A 23,460-nucleotide genomic window follows, 5' to 3' on the forward strand; every position below is an offset into this window, starting at 1 on the left:
TTCTTTTTAAGGTAATATATTTTACATATGCAAGATTTACAAATTGTATCATTTCCACACTCCAGTCCAACTAATGGGATGTTTTAAAATTACATCGGTTTGTCAGGCCCTAAATTTAAAATTAGTGATTGCTTGTGGAGAAGTAATCTCAATAGCTGTCCTTGAAATATTGATATTTTCCCAAGCTAATTCATAGCTCTCAGTGTAGAGCTGTAGATTTTACCAGGTAAAAGTTAATGTCAAGAATGTTTTAGTTATATATTCTAGGTGTTTTCTGGTAACATTTTATTGTCTTAAGCTTTATGACTATAGGTATTTAAAACAGTAAGGTTTTAAAAATATTTTAAAGTATGGGTGGGTTAGCTAGAAAGATTTTGGTGCCCACAGCATTATATGTTTCGTTTAATTATCTTCCAAACATTTTAACTTCCTGATTCTGTTCCTGTCTAATCTTAGTATTGCATTTCTGAGCATTCCTATAAACTTCTATGCTAAAATAAAAATGCTGGTTTTCAGGCATTCTTAACTTGGCTGAGAGAATACATTTTTCTTTGCTTTTGAAAGGTCAACTTGGTTTTTAAACAGTATGTGGTTTTCTTCTAAAAACACAAGCTTACCAGCATACATTTTTTATTCTACAGCAAAATGAGTGGTAAGGGGGGGAAATGGCATGTCTTTCTTTTCCCCCCCACTAACAATTGAGGATCTTTTTTTGTATGGAGACTTTGAGATTTGCTTTTATATTTTATCATGAAAGTTATTCTTTGAACTTGTCCAGTTCATCAATTTTGCTTTACCTTTTTATCCATCAAGGTTTGCTTATCAGGAGCACTCTTTGGGGTCCTTAATCTCCACCAAAGATGGGATTTATTTTTGACCCTTCTATTTCAAATCTTTCCTGATTTTAATTGTTTACTCCTCCTTTCCAATTCTCTTAAAATGTGTATGCAGGCAAGTGGGTCATAAGAATTCTGCAGGAGTCATTTTAGTTTCTCTGCACTTACTTTTTGACCAAGGGTAATTAAGAAAAGATAAAACAAAAAGCATCAGTGATGTAATTAATAGGCCCCACCTATTATTAGAAAGCCAATATATAGAATTTGCTCAAGGATTTGGCTACCCTGATAGTCAAAAATAAAAGGGTCTGCAAACTCCTGTAATAAAAGTGCACAGTGAAAAATTGGACTAAAATTAAATATAAAGAATGCCAAACTAATGATAACAGGTTGAAGAACCAGCCTTAGAACTAACAATGAAGATATTAAAGTAGTGAACAGCTTCTGCCATTTAAGATCAACCATCAACACCAAAGGAACAAGCTATCTTGAAATATGCCACAGATTAGCCATAAACTTTTGCAACATGCTATGATATGTCTATGTCTACAAAGATCAGAGTTATGTAAGCAGTTGTATTCCCTGTAACAGTCTATGGAAGTAAATGTTGGATCTTGAAGAAATAGAGATAGAACTGATGCTTTTGAAAAGTGGTATTAGAAAAAATTGCTAAGGAAAACATAGACAGCCAAGAAAATAAAGAAATGGATCATAAAAGAAACCAATCTATGGATCTTGTTTGAGGCACAAATAATGGTCAGGCTCAGATTACCCCACTTTGGATATTTTATACAAGATATTTTATGCATATTTTATACAAAGACCTAGCTCTCTGGAGAAAACTTTTTAAAATTTGAATTTTCTAATTCTGGAAATGGTAGAAAGAAAGAGGAATAATCAGCAAGACTTAGAATGGCAATGGATACACTACTGGTAAACCTTAAAAAGTAGGTTACAGAAAGGTCACCAAGGAGTAAATCTATCTATGGAGTTGGTTAAGAGTCAGCAACAGCTTGATGGAACATAATCAGGATTTTAAAACTCTATTCACATCCAGTTCAAAAGTAATGTCAGTTTATTGTTACAAAGGTATCACAAATTTAGTCTAGCGGTTGTTGGGTTTTTAAAAAAATGAAATACCCTTTCAAATTAAAAATCTGAGGAGAATTTCTTCTCAGCCTGTATGTTTTTATTCTGATTAATGACTGAAGTAAAGACTTGATTGGTTTAGTTTAATATTATTTTCATAGAGATATAAAATGCTCAGTGACTGTATATTTCTATTTGCCAATATAAAACTGACCTAGGGTAAAGCATTAATATTTGAAGTGCTATAAAATCATTTCATTTTTTGTCCTAAATATCATTTTAATAATCATTTTAATATATCTGATAACTACTTTTGCACTCTCTATTCCGAAAAGTAGTTTTAACTTTCTCAATATGTTTATATATTTATAATTATAATGTTATAATGTTTAATGTTCAATAATATCATTACAAACATTTCCTTAATTGTTAAAATCTTAAAGGTTACTGAAAACTGTTTTAATAATAGGGAACTCATTAAGATAATTTTTATAAAAGTGATGTTATATTTCTAAAAAGATAATCTTTATACCCCAGTTAAATTAAGTACAGTCTTTACAAAATGTAGTTTGTTTCTAAGATCTAAATTTGGGAGGGAATTGGAATTGAGATAGGAGAAATGATGAATTAGAAGCAAAGAGATAGGAAATTGAACCTATGTCAGGAGCTGCATATAGATCACAGCTAAACATTTTGTTGAAAGAACTCTGTTTTGGGTTTACATCAAGGATGAATGACCTATGATCCTCCAGATGTTGGAATACCAGTTCCATTCAGTTTCAGCCATTACAGGCAATGTGAGGAGGCTGGGACTGTATTGCAAGACTCTGGAAGGCCACACATATAGCAGATCTAAAATAAATCTTTACAGAAGATAAAGTTATGGATGCAAAACATAGCACATTCCTATCTGTAAAGAACAAAGGGTGAAATATTACAAAATATTTTTGTCCTTCTGATTTGGGCTGGGGAGATATAGTACTTCACAGTTATTTCTTCTATTTGGTTTTTTTTTTCCAGAGGAAAATTTGGTGTGGTTAGAAAATGTATTGCGAAAGCTACAGGCCAGGAATATGCAGCTAAGTTTCTGAAAAAGAGGAGAAGAGGGAAAGACTGCAAAGCAGACATTCTGCATGAAATCGCTGTTCTCGAACTAACAAAACCAAGTCCTCGGGTAGTAAATCTCCATGAAGTCTATGAAACAACAAATGAAATCATCTTAATTTTGGAATAGTAAGTATATATTCTGTGTTTTTCAGTGTGTACGATAATACCTTTAAAGTGCTTGTTGAATTTATTGGTTGAACACAGTCAGAAAAAAAATATATTGAGGATGTCTTGTATTTTCTACAAGAGAGAGAGAGGGAGAGGGAGAGAGAGGAGAGAGAGAGAGAGAGGAGAGAGAGAGAGAGAGAGAGAGAGAGAGAGGAGGCTACTGCAGAGACTTGCTGAAGCAGTCACTAGGAATCAAAACTGACTTGCACAAAGCTCCCTGCAATCTTAAAATAAATAGCAGGATACCAATATATCAAAAAGGAACTTTATATTTCTTCCATGTGTTGATGTGCTACTACTTATTTTGACTTTAAAAAACAATTTGTGATTGGCATATATAACCTGTTTGCCTCACCAAGGTACTGCTGCTGTCTTCTCACCGGCATTTAGTACTGCCTCCTAGTAAGGGAATTATGTCCTCAGGTAACAGATGGTGCAGACAGGAACTTAGCTAGTAAAATCTGCTTTTCAAACTAATTACTTATAAATCTGAGAGGGTGCTTACATACCGATAAGACTAGAAGCAACTGTTTAAAAAGCAGGAATGGTTGGAAGTATAGATAATTACAAACATCATTCCTGAAAAAGCCTGGATCCTTTTGAAGATTATACTTAATATTAGTGAAGGGTTCCTTATATGGCCAATTTAATCCTTTTTTTGTAAAACGGGCCTCTACCCTTTCTTTTCCAATTGTCTAATCCGTTTTTATTCATTTCATCTATTCACAGTGAATCTGCTGTTCTCCACTGCACTGCTCAGAGAGTCCAACGTGGGTAATACTTCAGCCTTATTGGCAGGGACTGAGTTAAAAATTAGCATAATTATTATGTCCCGCCCACCACTGCCCCCTCTTAGCCAGTTTTAAAAACTCAGTCATAGAGTAGGGACTATGAGTTTTGTTCTCTCCAGTTAGGAGATAGATTCTAATAATAAATGCATGCTTCTGTTTCTTTAAAACTAATCTTTTCTTCTCCCTTTTTTTATCTCCCTCTGCAGGAAATAAAAGCTGGAGTTCCTGGACTGAGAGCCTCTGCCCTCTGGGGTATCGTTCTCCAACTCTTCATCCCTGAGAAGCCTCTGCTCCCCGGAGCAAGCTTTGCTGACAGGGTGCGCTGGTATGGGGTCACTGACGTGAGCGATCAAAACCCCTCCCCAATTAGACCCAGGTACCTCCTTGGGTGGCCAGCGTGAGGCAGCACCTCCGGATCGGTTGCTATGCCGAGTGTGAGGAGTCCCGGCTGTCTCATTCCATTCAAAAGCTTGTAAAACAGCTATTTAGTGGCTAAAAGGGCCGCAATTTAATCGCAGCGGCAGGGAAGCCTTGTAATTGCCGAGCAGGAGTGGATTGCCCCCATCAGCACGGGGAGCACTAAATTGCCGAGAGGGGGCTGGAACGCCGCCCCAGAGCTAACCGGCAAAATGGCAAATTATGGGGATTAAAGATTCTCCTTGCCTCGTTAAGGGACAATTTTCTCCTCCTGCCTGACGTCACGGTCGCCATTTTAGCACAATGACTCAGCTACTTAAAGTTTTCCCCAGCTGCCATGTTTTGGAGACTAGCAAGAGTTGCCATGACAACGAGGTCAGTCAACAGACTTCTCAAGTCATAGACCAATCAGCCACTAGGGGGCGATGACGCGCTTTTTAGGCGTCACAATTTGCTTAGTCATTTTGCAATCTACTGGCCTCGTGAATAAGGCTCTCCTTGTTTGCTGTCTGTGAGTAATTATATGATTATGTCGCAGTTACCACAAAACCCCCCTAGTGAGCTTAAAGTTCCCTCAACAAATAAAGGGAAAGGCAAGGCTCATGGCACAAAATCTAAGGGGAAATCCTACCAATCCTCAGGGAAGGCCTCCCAGTCCTCAGCACTAAAAGAGGCTGAGAAAAAGATTAAAGCCTTAGAAGCCCAATTGGAAACAACCAAGGCTAAGAAGGGCCCTAGCCCCTCAAGCAGTCTTCCCCCACGTCAACAGAGCCCCTCGGTCTCAGAGATTCCAATGGAGACCTTTGACTTCACAGGTGCAGGGGGATTGTCACCTGATCGCCCTTTAAGTGCACCACCTGCAGAAGGCTTTTAGAGGGCAGAATGGTCCAGACCAGCTATACAGCCAGGGTCTCAACCATCTTCAGCTGCAGCAGCCACATTCACACCAACTGCAGCGGGCCTTAGAGGGCCCATGGACAATTGGCAAACAATGTCTCCATCCTTGCAGGATATGATTGCTTCGGTCTACTCTCAGGGCATTGCAGTGGGTGCCCAGCAGAGGCCTTCCACTCTCCCTAGGCCTACCAGACAGGATCCTTGGACTGTACCTGAGGTGGCCACATCTGTGCATGATTCCTTCCAGGAGGACCAAGACCTGGGTGAAATGCCCATGGACCAGGAGGATGAGCTTTCAGGAGATGAAGCCACCTTGCCTGAGCAACCTCCGTTAGCAGGTCTATTCAAGCAGTCTCTCTTCAGAGTTCTGTTAAATAAGGCCACTTTGACTCCTGATAACACTGCAAAGCCAGCAGCTCAGGATGTGGGCATCATGCCAGCAGCCAGACTCATCAACAAGCCACAGAAGGAGTCTGAGCACATCCCTGCAATACCCATCTTTGCAGAGAACATCAAAAAGCCCTGGAAGCAGCCAACTGCAGCCCTAGGACCATCAGCCTGGGACAGGAAGTTCTATACATTTGACCCAGAGGTGGAGGATCTACTCCAGTATCCCTCGGTGGATACACCAGTAACATCCTTGATGTCCAGTGCAGTCGTGCCATCTGACATGGCAGATGGACTGAAGCCGGATGATAGAAGGGCGGAGAACATGATCAGACGAATTCATCAGCTGTCCGCCTGGTCACTCAGAGCGGCATCGGCCGCATCTTTCTTTAACAGGGCCTCCATCCTATGGTTGAAGGATATGCTTGCCAGACTAGGCCCGGAAGATGCCAGGCTCCGCCAAGATGTTAATAAGCTTATTGCTACTACAGAATTCTCCGCGGATGCCACTTTAGCGGCAGCTAGGTTCTCCTCCCGCACCTTGGCATCGAACTTATCAGCTCGACGCTTGCTTCGGCTCCGTTCGTGGCAGGCAGACGCCAAATCGAAATGGCTCCTCGCTGCGGCCCCGTATCAGGGCTCTCAACTCTTTGGCGAATCCCTAGACAAGGTCCTCATTGAGGATAGGGACAAGAAAAAAGTTTTGCCACGATCAGCAAGGCATCAGGACAGGCGGGGAGCCCCTTATTACCACAGGCAGTCCTTTCGTTCTGACCCCGCCTCATCTTCATCCCCGGTCACAAGACCTTACGGTCAGGGGACCTATACACCCACCTATCGCACTGACCGAGGAGGCTATGGGAACAGAAATCAACAGTTCCAACAATCCCGTAGACCATTTCGAGGAGGCAATAGGGGAGGCTATCGAAAGCAGAAGTGACTCCTCCCAGGACAGTCCCATCGGTGGGCGCCTGCAGTGCTTCACCGACTTTTGGGAGTCCATATCCACAGACGTCTGGGCCTTGGACACCATAGCTCAGGGTCTTCAACTAAGATTTCTACACCGGCCTCCCAACAGGTTTATAGAAACCTCATTGAATCAACCACAAAAGCGAGCCATCATCCTGCAGGAGGTTCAACACCTCCTCGACATAGGAGCAATAGAGCCTGTACAAACGCGTCAGGAGATGCTGGGATTCTATTCCATCGTGTTTGTGGTACCCAAGTCTTCCGGCGGCTGCCGCCTAATTTTAAACCTGAAACAGCTGAACCTTTACATCAGGTACCAACGCTTCAAAATGCATTCTCTGCACACTATTCTAGCATCTATCCGCCACCGGGACTGGATGACCTCCATCGATCTCAAGGAGGCATACCTCCATGTCCCGGTCCATCCACACCATCGACAATTCCTCCGCTTCTCTCTTCTCAACCAGCACTTCCAGTACAAGGCCATGCCCTTCGGTTTGTCCTCAGCTCCGAGGACATTCACCAAAATTTTGGACGCTCTAACAGCAAGCCTCAGGGCTCAATCCATCCGTCTTCTAGCATACCTAGATGACGTTATCATTCTCTCCAGAAGCCCTCAACAAGCCAGACAAGACCTGGCCCGGACAATAGATTCACTAGAGAGGGCAGGGTTTACCATCAACCGAGCCAAGAGTCATCTAGAACCGACTATGCGCCTGCTCCATCTGGGTGCTATAATAGACTCTTCGACAGGCACTGGTTTGTTCCATCTCCCGTCGCAACAGGACCTCCCTAGCACAGCTGTCTCAACTGCTAGGGATGTTCATCTCTTGTATCAACATTGTTCCTTGGGCCCGGCTTCACGCTCGCCCCTTTCAATGGTTCCTCCTCCCCTTCCAAAGGGCTCGTCTCAGCAACTCAAAAAGACAAGTGCACCTGACCACTGCAGTTCACCTTTCCCTCACGTGGTGGACCTCACCGGCCTTAACCAAGGGCTCCCCCTTCTTGGCTCACCAGGAGGTGACGATAACCACCGACGCAAGTCTTTCTGGCTGGGGGGCGCACTCACGGGGACAGGTGGCCCAGGGCAGGTGGTCCCCAGCAGACTTGGAGGATCCCAATATCAACAGGCTGGAGTTACGAGCGGTGTTCAAAGCTCTACAGTCGTTCTCGGACATGGTAGACGGCCAACATGTCCTAATCTTAACGGACAACGTGGCAACAAGGGCACATGTGAACCACCAAGGTGGCACACGCTCAGACCGCCTGATGCAGGAGGCCCACAAGCTAATGTCATGGGCAAAAAGACATCTAGCATCGATCCGAGCGGAGCATATCTCGGGGATAGAAAACACCCAGGCGGACTGGTTGAGCCAGACAACAATCGATCCCGGGGAATGGACATTTAACCCGGAGGCGTTCCAACTAATAGTGCAAAGGTACGGAGTACCAGTAGCGGACCTCTTTGCCACACAACACAACCGGCAATTGCCCAGATTCTTCTCCCGATTTCCGACACCAGAGGCCGAGCAGGTCAATGCACTGCTATCACCATGGCCCAAGGGGCTTCTGTACGCTTTCCCCCCAGTCTGTCTATTACACAGGGTGGTGGCCAAGATCATTTCCGAGGAGGCGGACATTCTCCTCGTAGCTCCTTACTGGCCCAGGCGCCCCTGGTTTGCCGACCTGATGGGATTGTCAATCTTACCACCATGGAGAATCCCACTTCAACAGCTGGTCCTGACACAGGGATCAATAGTGCATCCAGACCCACAGTGGTAGAAGCTTGCCGTGTGGAGGTTGAAGGGAACCGCATGAGAGAGAAACAGGTTCCAGAAAGTGTCATTAACACCATTCAAGCAGCACAGCGACCATCAACGACGCGTATTTACCAGGCTACCTGGGCGGCATACTGCACCTTTTGCAGAGCTCAGGGAATCACGCCCTTGTCGTCCTCAGTACTACATCTCCTGGAATTCCTCCAGAAAGGACTAGACCAAGGGTTGACGCCCAACACACTCCGACGACAGGTGGCGGCGATAGCAACAGTTCTCCGACCAGACCCGTTTTGTCCAATTTCTCATCACCCTTGGGTTTTTCATCCAGATAGAGTGACTCTGCGTCTGGACCCCTGTTTCATACCCAAGGTTAACACCAGGTTTCACAGAGCCCAGGACATTGTCTTACCAGATTTTTGCACACATGGCTCTCACCCATCTGAGCTGCGGTGGCATAAGGTGGACGTGAGAAGAGCAGTTAAGATTTATATTCGTCGCAGTAGCACCTTCCAAAAGTCGGAGGCCCTCTTCGTGTCTTTTCTCCCTTCTTCAATGGGAGGAAAAGTTTCATCTAAGACCATCAGCAGATGGATCAGGACTTGTATAATCGAAGCCTATCGGTCCACAGCAACACCCTTACCGGGTAGGATTACAGCCCACTCTACCCGAAGCGCGGCTACCACAGCCTCTTGGACTACGCAGGCGCCAATTGAGGACATTTGCAGGGCAGCTACCTGGGCTGCTCCTACGACCTTTATTAGACACTACCGCCTAGACTCTTTTGCTTCAACGGAGGCAGCCTTCGGCAGAAGAGTGCTACAGGGAGTTTGTGTTCCAGCGCCCCTGGCTACAGGGAGTTTGTGTTCCAGCGCCTATCCCTCCCTAGAATGTGGCTTGGGTATATCCCACGTTGGACTCTCTGAGCAGTGCAGTGGAGAAGAACCGTTGAACTTACCTGAACGGTCTTCTCGCTGCACTGCGAAGAGAGTCCAAACCCCCCCGGCCTTTTGGCCCAGGTGCACAGTTTCTTAAGGGTTACAGTTGTTAAATAAAAGTTTTTGTTCCTTACTATTCCTTCGTTTTTATCACTGGCTAAGAGGGGGCAGTGGTGGGCGGGACATAATAATTATGCTAATTTTTAACTCAGTCCCTGCCAATAAGGCTGAAGTATTACCTACGTTGGACTCTCTTCGCAGTGCAGCGAGAAGACCGTTCAGGTAAGTTCAACGGTTCTTTTCTACCTTCATCCTGTTTTTTTTTCTTGTTCTTTTGAAAGAGGGGAGAATATATGCATTTAATTTTGTTTTATTCCATGGTCAGATTGATTTTAAGGTGGTGGAAAGAATGGTTGATATATTCAGAGAGGGACCTGCTTATAAGTGGGATACCTTATTTTACAGGCAGTTTATTTTAATCAGTACTTTTCATGTTCTTGTTCTTCTCTCAGACTTTACCTCCTTTTTTGAGAGGGTAAATGTGTATGTGATTGTGTACATATAGACTAGTAGTTTTTATATGTGCCTGTTTATTGGAAGGGTGAAGTCGGATGGGTTTCAATTACAGTTAGCCATTTTACATTAATAAGGTAGGGAAAGTGGGTGATAGTACATGGCATTTTAGCCTGTATTGCTTTTTTCTGCCTAATTTTTGGAAATCATCTTTCAGGTAAATTCTATGTGCAGTTTTTTCTTTGGTTTTATAAATGATGCTCTTTCTTTTTTGGAGTCATCCTTAACATATCCTGTAGTTTTTATAAATATCCTGTCACCTTTCTAATTGATTTTGTTAAGTGCTAAAGAGAACATTATTTTCTAGTGTGAAATTATGCTGTGTGACAATTTCACATTTGTACAATTTGGCTTTTTATATTGTCAGTTTAGGCCATATCCATTCTAAAATTATTCCCATCTTTCTAGCACTTTTAAAATCTCTACACTACCTGTTAATGTATCAGATTTGTTGAAATAAATATGGGTGAATCTTTTTAGCAGGATGCAGAAAGGTATATACAAATATATATTGTCCAAAATAAGTAACTTTCACTGAATTGCATAGAACTCACATAATTATTATAATGATAAAAGATGAAGGGTAATCCCCATGTGATATTAACAAAATCAACTGCTACTCTTGAAGTGGAAGTGTATACTGTATTTGGGTCACGTTTTCCTTGAGCGCAAATGATGCAAAACTTTTATGGGTTGTGGAATTATATATTCCAATGCAAAGAACATGCAGTTAGTTGAAAAACAAAGTATGCTGCATGTGTGCAAAAATTATTTGGGTGTGTGCACAGGAATCTTAGAATGCAATAGAAGAAAATTCATTGATGTGTGGCTGTATTTCTGGCATACATGTTGTTTTCATCTTCTTTCTTAAATTATGCGTGTATGAAATATAAATAAACATGATCGCTTCAGGGGAGGTATGTAACCAGAGTGCCAAATCAAACTGTATTCCAGAAAATATAAGGCTACATTTTTTGCATTTCTTAAGAGGTTGTGGTGAATTAACAATTTATACCAGTCAATTTATTTTTTGTTTGCTTTCAAATTCTTAGATTAAAAGTGGCCCAGGATAAAATGTTTTAATTATTTTTTAGAGAAATAAAAAGAGTGTTCCTAGAAAGTCCAAAGAAAACAAAAAAAGCTAAATATTCAGCTTCATGTGTTCTGGAGCATTATCTTTGATTGTTACTTATTTGACCAACTGCCATATGTTAGAATAAAAGATTCCTTTGCCACCATAAAAGATTCCTTTGCCACTAGTGTTACTGGTGGCAAAGGAATCTTTTATGTCTAACATATGGCTGTGTTGAGACTTCAGTATCCAATAAAATCTGTTTCTGTTGTTGTTTTTCTGATATTTATTACCTTTTTGGAAAGTGAGGCCATTTCTCTGAGCTCACAGTTGTGACGCTTACATTCAGTTCTGCATTTTTCCATATAATTTCTTTCACTGTAATTTTATCTTTGAAAGGACTGGTTCTTCTAAAGGTGTAAAAGAAAAATGATTCACTTTTGTTTATCTTCACCAATATCATTTTAAATAAGCATGTTTAAGAAATTATAAGCTAACAGCTGTCTTCCATGTTCTATTTTGACAGTAAGATGCTGACAATTACATGTGTTCACATATAATTTTTTCAGCGCAGCGGGAGGAGAAATCTTTAATCTATGTCTCCCTGGCTTAGAAGAAACTATAGAAGAAATTGCTATCATTAGGCTTATACGACAAATACTCGAAGGCGTTTACCATTTGCATCAAAACAATATTGTGCATCTAGATTTAAAGGTAATATGCATCTATAGTAACCTTCATTGATAGTATTTTAAAAATTGTAAAGTAATAACTATGGAAATGGGATTCATAGAGAAGGAGGTAAATAAATTTTATTCCACATATATCTTCAGAGTTTCAACTGTTATTTATTAAGATTCAAATCCTTACATGTTAAAGATTATAACTGTTAGGCAATGCAAATTATGGGTAATATGTTATTACATAGTGAGAAATATTTCAGACTAAGCATATATCTAAAATACACTTAATAGTCTTTTTCATAATCTTTCATAAAACTCTTTATATTTTTAGATATATAACAAGCCAAACAATCATGTAAAGAGTTATTAAGATTTCAAATCGATAAAAATTCAAAATATTTATTTTTTAAAAACCAAATATTATTTAGAGCATACTTACAGTTTCTATGTAATACTTTAGTTTTTCCATTTGTTTCCCTCCTCTTTAATTTTGTCTAAAAAGTGATTTTTCACTTTGTCATTTTTTTAAAAGTTGGAAGTAATTCTAGTGAGGAAAGCTACAGATAAAAGCTGCAGGCTGCTTTTGAAAGAGTTGTGTAGCTACTTGCAGTTTTACAATTTTAGAATTTATGCTGATAATAAGATTAATAGCAAAGTGCCAAAACTGTGTGAGCTTTATCTTTAACGCTCTCATTTACTTTAGAATTAGAAGAGGCAATTTTTTTTAAAAAAAAGTGGTCTCACCATTTCTTTCCATTGAATACATGAGATATTAATTAAAAATAAGATTTAAAATTTTTGATCTCCTTGTTTTTAACATTTCTAAAAGGCTGAGATGTATCTTTAGATTTATTATGAAAATAAATAACCTATTATGGGTACTAAAGAGTTATTTGACAGCCACCTACATTTAGAGTTCCATTGATTCCACTGGGATTATCCCAGTATAGCTAACCTTGTTCATACTATGATATATACATTTCAAAATATAAATGATTAATCAATTAATTTAGATATCAATAATGTTTATTTGTTTATTGTAGCCCCAGAATATTTTATTGAGTAGTGTATGTCCCCTCGGTGATATAAAAATAGTTGACTTTGGTTTGTCTCGAAACATTGGAAATTTTGATGAACTACGAGAAATTGTTGGAACGCCTGAATATCAAGGTAATTTGCACATATTTTAATGCATTATCCCTAAATACTGCACTAGCCAGACTTTTAGAAGAATGTCATTTCCTTTGCTCTCAAAACTAAAATAAACTTTCATCTTCAGACACTCTTCAAGTCACCATAAAGCATGTTTTTTCCTTAAATGGAAGAAATATAGCTTCAAAATAAACTGGAGAAATTTTGGACCTACCAGATATATAACCATTTTTAATGGGAGGTGAATGCTGCATGATAAAAACACAAAATAACCATAAAATATGTCTATATTGGATTTCAGTTACTTTTGTAATTTATTATGTGTTTGTTGGAAGGTTGATATAATAATAATAATAATAATAATAATTATTATTATTATTATTATTATTATTATTATTATTATTATTATTTATTGGATTTTTATGCCGCCCCTCTCTGCAGACTATAAAGTCTTCAGTCACTTGAAGTGGGATACAGTTTTTGCAAATAATAAAAAAGTTGCATATAGAAATGGTGTATAAATATAATACAAAAATCCAGATTATCACAATTTCAGAATATATATAAACAATTATAAAGACATAATCTTCCAGTAGTGGGTCATATATTGCATTAAGAAATTGTTTTTTTCCACGGTTCCCAAGCAACCAAATACTTCACTTGGATGGAGAAATGATGAAGACTGAAAGCTTCATGTGCTCACAAAGTAGATGGTTTGAAAGGAGTGATTAGCTCCGTTTCAAGGTGTCCCCTTTGCAAGCAGACAAAGCTTCATCTCCCTTTGGGCAAAAAGTGTTTAGGCAGCCACCCTGGCTCTGTCCTTTCTATCCCACTGTCTGGTTGTCCGTGGCCTCAATCAGGACCAAGCCCTTGACACGCCCTGGCCTTCACACGCCCTGCTAGGGGGGTGAAGAGCCCCCACAAGGCCAGTAGCAACATGGGCTGCTTGGCCAGTATCCCAGCAGCAGTTGGGCCAGCAAGCAGGGCAGATGGAGGTCAGGACATGCCAAGAGCTTGGCCTGTTGCAGCCATGGTGCAGGGCGAGCCATAACTGTGCTCCTACTCCCGTCGGTCTCTGTGCTCTCTGCCTCCTGCACTTCAAAAAAAATAAGACCTTTCTGAAAATAAGCATCCTGAATGCTTATTTTCAAGACAAAAAGAATAAGACTGGGTTTTATTTTTGTGGAATCACGGTAGGTGCTTCCCAATACCTAAAAGAGGTCCTTCAGGCAATGCACATGCCCAGGTCAACTCATAACTTAATTATTGCAATGCATCTTTGTGGTGCTACCCTTGAAGACCATCAGAAAGCTACAGCTAGTTGAAAATATAACGGTGCAAGCATTAATACGGTTAGCTTGATGATGTGCCACTCAGCTTCAAATGCAATTAAGGTATTGATTATCACATATAGCTCTCTATGTCATGAAGGCTGGACAGGTGCATTATGGAAAAAAAATTAAGACTATTTCTGGTTTGCACAAATAAAATCAAATTATCTAAGGCAACATTCCTAAAAAATCAGAATAGTTGGCAAGAATAAAAATATTGAAAGATTTCTAGGTTTACAGGTCATACTGAGCTATAATTTACAAGACACAGTGGGTAAGTTTACACAGCTAAACTCTGGTTAAGCAACATTATGATTTAGTGTAGGAGGTGAGTGAAGCCAATATGGGATATATACAGTGGGTTTATACAATTGCTCTTGTAAATCAATATCTTTAGTGAGCTGTATATCACTCTCAGTGTATTGTAAAATAGTGTGGCAGATCAGGGATTATTTTAACATATGATAATGTTATTTTAATACTGTATTTAATGGTATATTTTCCTTCTAGCACCAGAAGTCTTAAATTATGATCCTATTACTACAGCAACAGACATATGGTAAGGTAATTTCTTAAAAGATTAAAGCAACTTTAAATAACTCGATTGTATAGTTTCATCTTAAAAGCTTATTGATTTTCTCATTAGTCTTTTAAAATCCTTTTTGAACACTTATGGCCTTCGGGAGCAAGTTATGATCTTACTGAACTTAAAAGTGAATTTGGGGTAGACAGTTATTTCCCGTGACTTTTTTTTTCAGGTGGAAGCAACATAAAATAGAATCTCTATGTTCTTTTTTCCTTCAATATATTTAAGCATCACTTGTTGGTGATTAATTTAAATGAAAGCTGTTATCTATGAGTATTATTAATTAAAATCTGTTAAATAAGTTAGTGTTTTGTATCAAACCAGTGGTGGTTTGTCATCTTTGTTTTTCTTCCTTTCTCTCAATGATTAGAAATTTCATCATACTGTCTTATATTTATTTGGATTCTCTATTAATATGTAATATGAATTTCAGATGAAAAAAGATTACTGTATAAACCAGTGGTCCCATACTTTCCAGTTTGGCGGCCCAGCCTGGTGCAGGGGCAGGGTGTGTGTGAGTGGCAGGCACAGGTGCAGAGTTCCATCCTAACCCTGGTGTCCTTAACTTAAGTTTGGGATATGGATAAAAAAACCCAGTTGCTTACTTTTCAGAAGCAATCCTCTCATTCCTGCTTCAGTAACCCAATTCCACTTCAAATAAATCACTTTTGGGTAATTTTAGAATTCTACCAGAACATATTCTTAAGTCCTGCTCCTGAAAAATATGCTTGAATTGCAGACTTTAGGCCCTCAAACTCTGCTCGTAACTTCACTTATTTCAGGTTTGTTGTCTGGAAGTTTTGTGTATGATTCACATTATCTCTACAAGTACAATGGAATGTATATGGGACTTGCTTCTGTTCACTGTAACGATTATCCTTTGGATTGAGTATCAGACAGGTGTCTTCCTTTTAATTTATTGCAGAATTAGATTGTGTCTTAGCATGAGACATGCTTGCCAGGATTTGTAAAGTCTTTATGAAAAGGCTTTTGTTTCTTATATAATCAAGTTAACATTTGTTACAAGACACTGATGAGACAAATATCCTGGTGCCCAATTCTCTATGTGGAAAATATAAGCAAAACATTAAATGTTTCAGGAACATATTTTATCAGATCTGTAATCCAAGTATATGAAAACTTTAGTATACAGTGGAACCTTCGGTCACAACTGTAATCCGTTCCAGGACTTTAGTCGCAACCCGATTTGGTCGTGATTAGAATTAAGACGTGTAAACCCCCCCCACCCCAAAAAAAGCACAGAAGGGGAAATTGCCATGGCTGTGTTCGATTGAGGAAAACATTTAGAGGATTTTTTGGTGGGGACCTGATTTGGTTGTGGTCAGAAGCATTTGTAACCAAAGGTTCTACTGTAATTGGAATGACTTTCTCTGATAAGTACGGTAAATGAAAAAGCAATAAAAAGATAAAAATGTTTTAGCATGTGTTATTTGTTGGCAAGAAATATTTTCATTTGTAACATCCATGAAAAACGTATATCTTCTCTAATTTCAGGAGCGTAGGTGTAATCTCATACATGCTGCTTATACATGAATCTCCATTTATGGGAGCAGATAAACAAGAAACATACCTCAATGTTTCTCAAGTCAATGTGGATTATTCAGAAGAAACATTTGCTTCCGTTTCATCATTGGCCAGAGATTTCATCCAAAAACTTCTTGTTAAAAATCCTGAGTAAGTTTGTGGAGATGGAGATAGAAGGATAGAGAAAATGTTTTAACATTAATATACCATTAGAAAGAAAGACAAGATAAGGACAATATTTTGATTCATAATGGGCAAGAGGACTTTGGATCTATCATGGGCTCCATATTTCTACCTGTTGATTACTCGGGAGGGTAAATGTTTAAGTTGGGGGTATAATTGGTCAATTTGGTTGACATCCCCTGATTCAAATACAGTGGAACCTCGGCTAACGACCACAATCCATTCTGGAAAGTTGGTTGGTACCCAAAATGTTCGGTATCCTAAACAATTTTCCCCATAAGAAATAAAGGAAATAGATTTTATTGGTTCCCAGTCCCTATTGACTCACTAATAGAATGATCCCTCGTTTATTGCGGGTGTTCCGTTCCAGGACCCACAAAATAGAATTTTTTTCTCCCCCCCAACACACATTGTCCCTTACTCCTTCCCCACTTTACCTTTCGTCTATCTGCCTTTGTCTCTCTCTCTTGGGGAATTCTTGCCAGGGGCTTCTGGAGGCTCTGCTCCACACCCAGCAGCAAAGTGTTGCTTTGGCAGGGATGAGGCAGGTGCGCCGCTGAGTTAGCCGTTCCTGGTGGCGGCGGCGGTGACAACTGCTGAGGTGGCTCCGGCAGCTTCCCTTTGAGGAGCAGCAGCGCAAAGAATGTCACGTCCATGGTGTAGGTCCTCGCTACCGCCGCCACCACTGTCCTCGAAGGGAAGCCGCCGGAGCCGCCTCAGCAGTTGCTGCTGCCGCCAGGACCAACTAACTCAGTGGCGTGCCTGCCTTGTCCCTGCCAAAGCGATGCTTTGCTCCTGGATATGGAGCGAAGCCTCCGAGAGCCCCTGGCGATGATTCCCCAAGAGAGAGAGAGACCAGAGGTAGAAAGAGAGGGTGGAAGTGAGGGACAATGTGTTGGGGGGTGGAACACCCCGCGATGCACCGCCTGAGAACATGTGGCATTGTAAAATTAGGGGTGACTTCCCTTTTCTGTTTCTTTCTGGTGGGTCACGTGGCTGTTCGGTATCCGAATTTTGTTCTGTATATGGTGCAAATTTTAAACAAAATTTTTGGCTGTTATCCGAAATTTTCACTATCGAAGGTGTTCGCTAGCCAAGGTTCCACTGTACTACATTAAAAGAGCAGTAGGGAATTTTCATGTTGTTTTTCCTTACTTCCGTCAGTATTTTTTTCCTGGCTGATAACATTTCTGAAATCTAGGATAAAAAAGCTGATTTAGGGTAACTAGCTTTTGTTTAGGATTACATAGCTGACTGAAGAATGTGGTAGCAGGTGTTGAAATTGTTATGGAGGAGAATGGAATAAACCCTCTTTCTTTCCCTTGTCCTGTCAAATCTAGTGGCCAAAGAGTTCTATTTGATAGTCTCTGCCAGTATTAAATGGTATTGAACTATCCATTTTTGTGGCTCAACTGTAACCTAAGTTCCAGATCTTAAATCCACATACCTCTTCTTTTACTTTATAGAGAGCGACCAACAGCAGAGGCCTGCCTGTCCCACTCTTGGCTTAGGCAAGGAGAATTGATATTGTGGTGTAGCCCTGAAGAAAGCCCCAGTTCTTCTTCATCATATGATAATATGAATAAGAGCATAGAAGAGATAATTAACAGCAGGCCCATCTCTAATGGAGCATGCATTGAGCAAGAAGATAAAGAAAATATTCCAGAAGATAGCAGTACAGTCTCCAAACGATTCCGGTTTGATAGTTCTTTACAAGAACTCACAACAGACTTTGTATGTTAACAAATGCACTCCTGCAGGTTATCTTGGATTGTATTTATGATTCTAATTTAATCTGATGGCATGTGGTTTGAGATTATAGCTTGGCCACAACTGCATTTTTTTATTCTGGAAACGCACTTTCAGTTGATCTTGTTTGGATCCTTCTTTGTGCTGCCATTGCTGGCAATGGGCATGAACCCTGGGAGTCTGGAGTCTTGGCACCTGAAGTGGCTTGTTTTTGGAGGCAAACAGGTAACTGGGTATATTTGCACTTTCTATATTCAAAACATGGCATTTTGGTCGGATCATTGATGAAGTAGGCAAGAAAAATATTTTTAAAGTTAGCAATAGAACCAAGTTCTAAGCCAAAGAGTGATGTGATAATACATATGCATTTGTATTGTAATTGAAACTATATGAACTTGGCAGTGTGAAGAAATGAGTCCTTTTGTTCATTCCTAGAAGAACAGTCTCATCCTGTCATTGTTTGTTGAAAAAAGTCAAATTGTTAACAGTATATAGTATACTCCAGTAAGCCTTTTTTAAAGTCTATGTTTTTAGTTGGACTAGTCACTGGAGCTGAAGTACTTGGACAGGGTTCTTGATTAGCCATCCTTTTTTTTTTTACATGTTTACTCAGAAGGGGCCTTGTCCCCCCATTTTTGGAAGAATGCGTTTTCAGTCGTGGATCAGTTCCCATGTGGAACATAAATTTGTTGTTGTTGTTTGTTTGTTACCAAGATAATTTTTGGATTGAATTGAATGCATACTTAGTTTTGAAATCTTCCATTTCTTGTTTATGTAAATAAGATGGAAGAGATTGAAAGATACTTTTGGTGCCAAAAAAAAAAAAAAATTCCCTGCATTTTTTCTGTAGGAAGTAATGTTTTTCTCCATGCCCAATACCACTATTTGGAGATCATAACCATGTAATATTATGAATTCAATAAATTAAATTTGTTTAAATTTGATGTTAATTTTTTACAGAAAAGTGTACAGGATCAGGTAATAGTATTAAATTATATTCGCCCAAATTAAAAAAAATAATTATTTCTGTGCTATGTAAATTGAAATTGCTTATCTTGTCCAACAAAGATGGTAATAAAATAGCACAATCCTATTTCTGTGAACAGAGAAGTAAATCCTGGTTTGTTCATGGATTTTACTTCCAAGGAAATGTTGCAAAAAAATTGCTAACTGAAATAATGTAATGGAAATATGAATATTTCATTAATATTCATTAGTATAAATAAAGCGAAGAAAAATAGAGAAAACAGAATCAATCTTTGTGACATTAAATATCTAATTAATTCAGATTTACATTAATGTCCAGTCCAGAAATGTGCCATGTTAGGGATTAGATTAGGATTTGCTTTCAGTTTACTAGCCTCATCTCACAAATAACAAGATGAACTGCATCCATAAGGGATGATGCAGAAAGGAGAAAAATTGTGCAATTTTCAAGAGCAGCCTAAAATTAGTACAAAATTTCAATACTGAAAGCCATATTTTTTTCTTGATTTTCAGTTTAAAAGCCTAATTTAATTTTTAGAATTGGTACTCTTAGGAAGTTTTTTAAAAATCGTAATACATTAATATATTTTACTAAGAAAGAAAGAAAAGTGAAAGAGCATGCCACAATAACGGTTATTATAGCACTTTATAAAAAAAAGTATATGATACAATAAATATTTCTGTTGTGGGTTTTTTTTAAAAAGTTTACATTTCTCACTCTTTCCTTCCAGTCTTAAATCTTTTTTAATATTTTGAGTACCTGAGTAATTTTTGCCTGCAATTGACATAACTTTTGAGATTTTATAAACACTTGTATATATATGTAAATTTGGGATACAACTTGAATCTGACATTTTTAAATTTTCAATATGTCTAATTTTGTAAGTTTTCCTAGTTAATGCGTACATTTGTATATACAGTAATTTTATTGGAATTCTAATTGTTTTCTGACTTCTTTGTTTTGTGTTCAATATCAATGGGACTTTGTAAGTGGCTACTGGCAGAGAGAGAATGAATTTTAAAAAAGATTATTTCTGAAATGAGATAAAGTGAATCATAAAAAAAAATAATTAAAAGTAGGAAAGGGTCAAATCTTAATTCTTGCAATTTTTTTGTGACTATAGGCTCAAAGCTTAATCTAGAAAGCTTCATAAAATGAATTATATCTCCCTCCCCCCCAAAAAAAAGTTGTTTGAATTGAAACCATAGAACAAAGAAATTTTAGATAAATATGACATGATCCAGATAATTTTTCTGCTTGGTGTCATCAATCCCCAAAATAAATTAGACAGACATGGAGAGTTTATTTTAACTATGACAATACAGTGATCCCTCGATTTTCGTGATCTCGATCTTCGCGAAACGCTATATCGCGATTTTTCAAAAAATAATAAATTAAAAATACGTGCACGGTTTTTTTTCTACACCACGGTTTTTTCCCGCCCGATGATGTCACACGTCATCACCAAACTGACGTCTGCCATTGCTGGTTGGCCAAAATCTCGGCCAATCAGCTTTGCCGTCGCAAAAAGTTTGCCCGGCAATGGTGTTGCAGCAAAATTACAGCCAATCAGCGTTGTCATTGCAAACATTTCGCCCCACAATGCTGATGGACAGAAATCTCGGCCAATCAGTGTTGTTTGCTCAGCGTGCTTTGAAACTTTTGGAACTGTTGGAACTTGTTAAGACTTGTTGGAAGATGGCTCCTAAACGTTGCACGCGGAGTGGAGGCGGCGACGCTAAAAAGAGCAGGAAGATGCTGACAATTAAGGAGAAAATTGAACTTTTGGACATGCTGAAAGCGGGACGTTCTAATGTAGATGTTGGTCGGCATTATGGGATCAACGAATCGACTGTGCGATACATTCGGAAAGACGAAAAGAAGATAAGGCAAACTTCTCAGATAATGTTCAACAAGGCTGCAAAAAGAATGGTGACGCCTAGAAACAAACGCCTTATGAAGATGGAAGCTGCTTTGTCCGTGTGGGTACAAGACTGCCGCAAAAAGAGCATTGCTTTGGATACGAACACTATACGAACCAAGGCGCAGCAACTGTACAACCGTCTTGCAGACACAGAAGGAGGCGATGCAGATGAGGGAAACCCAGGTGAGGGCTGGGGTTTTTTATTCTGTCATTATTTAAGTGCTTTTTAAGGAAGGAAGGAAGGAGGGAGGGAAGGGAGGAGGGAGGGAATGAGGGAGGGAAGGAGGGAAGGAAGGAGGGAAGGAGGGAGGGAAGGAAGGAAGGAAGGACTGTATACTTTCATTCAAGTCACTTCTCTCTCCCTTTCCTGTCATTCTCTGTAGATGAAGGTGCTGGTGACTCTGAAGACCCCCAGCCATCAACATCTTCTGCTTCTTCAGCCCCAGCCACATTCACAGCAAGCAAAGGGTGGTTTGAGAAATTTCAACGGCGCTATGGCCTGAAAAGTGTGTCATTGCATGGAGAAGCTGCCTCAGCAGATACAGGTGCAGCCGAAAACTTCGTCCAGCGCACGTTTAAAGACCTAATTGCAGAAGGGGGCTACCTTCCAGAACAAGTGTTCAACGTGGACGAAACAGGCCTGTTCTGGAAGAGGATGCCTTCACAGACTTTCTTGATGTAAGATGAAGCCAAAGCCCCTGGCTTTAAGGCCATGAAAAATCGAGTGACTTTGATCATGTGTGGGAATGCAGCAGGCTTTTTGATGAAGCCAGGGCTAATTTATAAGTCACGAAATCCAAGAGCCCTCAAGAACAGAAATAAGAATGCATTGCCAGTGTACTGGATGCATAATCCTAAAGCATGGATTACAAAACCCCTCACGCGGGACTGGTTTCATCAGTGCTTCATCCCACAGGTGCAGGTTTATTTGGCTGGCAAAGGACTCTATTTCAAAGTGCTTCTCCTAATGGACAATGCTGGAGGCCATGATGACCTGGCACATGAACATGATGGGGTGCAAGTCGAATTCTTGCCACCAAACACCACATCGCTTATCCAGCCGATGGATCAAGGTGTTATCCGCGCATTTAAGGCACTGTACACGCGCAATTCTGTTGGAAGCATCGTGGAAGCAATGGATGCTGATGAAAACTTCACATTGAAGGCCTACTGGCGTCAGTACACAATTGCATCTTGTCTGAAGAACATTCAGAATGCCTTAATGGATATGAAGTCACAGACAATGAATGCCTGCTGGAGGAAATTGTGGCCAGAAGTGGTGCATGATTACAAGGGATTTGCTCCCGAAGAAATTCAAGATGCTGCAGTCCAGAACTCTGTGAAGCTGGCACAGGCACTGGGTGGAGAAGGCTTCATTGACATGACACCAGAGGAAGTCAATGGTTTGCCTGATGAGCATGGCCTACCGCTGACAGACAAAGATCTGGAGGAGCTGACCAGGTCAGCGAGTGAAGAAGAGGAGGAAGCGGAAGCTGACCAAGCTGAGGAAGAAGAAGATGTTGGCCTAACGCTTGAGCGGCTTGCAGAACTGAACAGAGCTGCTGCAAATGTACAACGCATGGTGGAACTTTGGGATCCCAACATGACTCGCTCTATACAATTTAAGGCCTCCCTTGACAACACCTTTGCACCATACAGAGCCATGTTAGCCCAGAAAAAGAAACTGCGCCAACAACTGCCTATAACTATGTTTGTCACAAAAACCAAGAGGTCTGTCACACCATCACCTGCAGCGTCCATTGTAGACATGGTGATAGAAGAAGATCCCGAGTTATCCTAGTTATGCTACCCCCCCCCCCCCAAAATGTAAAAATGTAAATAAATATTGTTATTATTTCTATCAGGATGACTAAGTGTGTTATTCAATGTGTACAGTACAGGTACAGGTAGAGGTACAGTACAGTAATTAAGGGGATGGGAAATGGTAATTTGTGGGTTGAAAGTGTTGGGACTGAGTGGCATACAGAAGAATGAATGAATGACTGAGTGAATGAAATTCAAACACAGGTGAGGGCTGGGGTTTTTTATTCTGTCATTGTTTAAGTGCTTTTTACGAAAGGAAGGAGGGAAGGAGGGAGGGAAGGAAGGAGGGAGGGAGGGAGGGAAGGAAGAAGGACGGAAGGAAGGAGAGAAGGGAAGGAGGGAGGGAGGGAGGGAGGGAAGGAGGGAGGGAGGGAAGGAGGGAGGGAGGGAGGGATGGATGGAAGGAAGGAGGCGGGCATTCTAAAAGCTGAGAAGCCGTTGCCACAAGCGCTGCTGAAGGAGGACTCGTGCCCCAA

The 23,460-nt window shown here is 40.1% G+C and overlaps 2 protein-coding genes across 2 annotated transcripts in view; both read left to right on the forward strand.

The window, feature by feature from the left end:
* STK17B (serine/threonine kinase 17b) overlaps window positions 1-19,187 on the forward strand; it is a 31,884-nt gene extending 12,697 nt beyond the window's left edge. Inside the window, exons 3-8 of the mRNA XM_070732128.1 lie at window positions 2,946-3,158; window positions 11,589-11,733; window positions 12,746-12,872; window positions 14,696-14,744; window positions 16,287-16,466; window positions 17,966-19,187. Coding sequence (XP_070588229.1) covers window positions 2,946-3,158; window positions 11,589-11,733; window positions 12,746-12,872; window positions 14,696-14,744; window positions 16,287-16,466; window positions 17,966-18,242 — 991 coding nt within the window. The 3' untranslated portion in view covers window positions 18,243-19,187. The remainder of the gene's footprint in view (window positions 1-2,945; window positions 3,159-11,588; window positions 11,734-12,745; window positions 12,873-14,695; window positions 14,745-16,286; window positions 16,467-17,965) is intronic.
* A 738-nt stretch (window positions 19,188-19,925) lies between these two features.
* LOC139156483 (tigger transposable element-derived protein 1-like) lies at window positions 19,926-23,020 on the forward strand. Its single transcript, XM_070732129.1, has 2 exons — window positions 19,926-21,343; window positions 21,544-23,020. The coding sequence occupies exon 2, from the start codon at window positions 21,873-21,875 to the stop codon at window positions 22,959-22,961; it is 1,089 nt and encodes a 362-aa protein (XP_070588230.1). The 5' UTR covers window positions 19,926-21,343; window positions 21,544-21,872; the 3' UTR covers window positions 22,962-23,020.
* The last annotated feature ends 440 nt before the right edge of the window (window positions 23,021-23,460 follow it).

Source organism: Erythrolamprus reginae, chromosome 1, assembly GCF_031021105.1.
Source record: "Erythrolamprus reginae isolate rEryReg1 chromosome 1, rEryReg1.hap1, whole genome shotgun sequence".
NCBI classification, from domain to species: domain Eukaryota; kingdom Metazoa; phylum Chordata; class Lepidosauria; order Squamata; family Dipsadidae; genus Erythrolamprus; species Erythrolamprus reginae.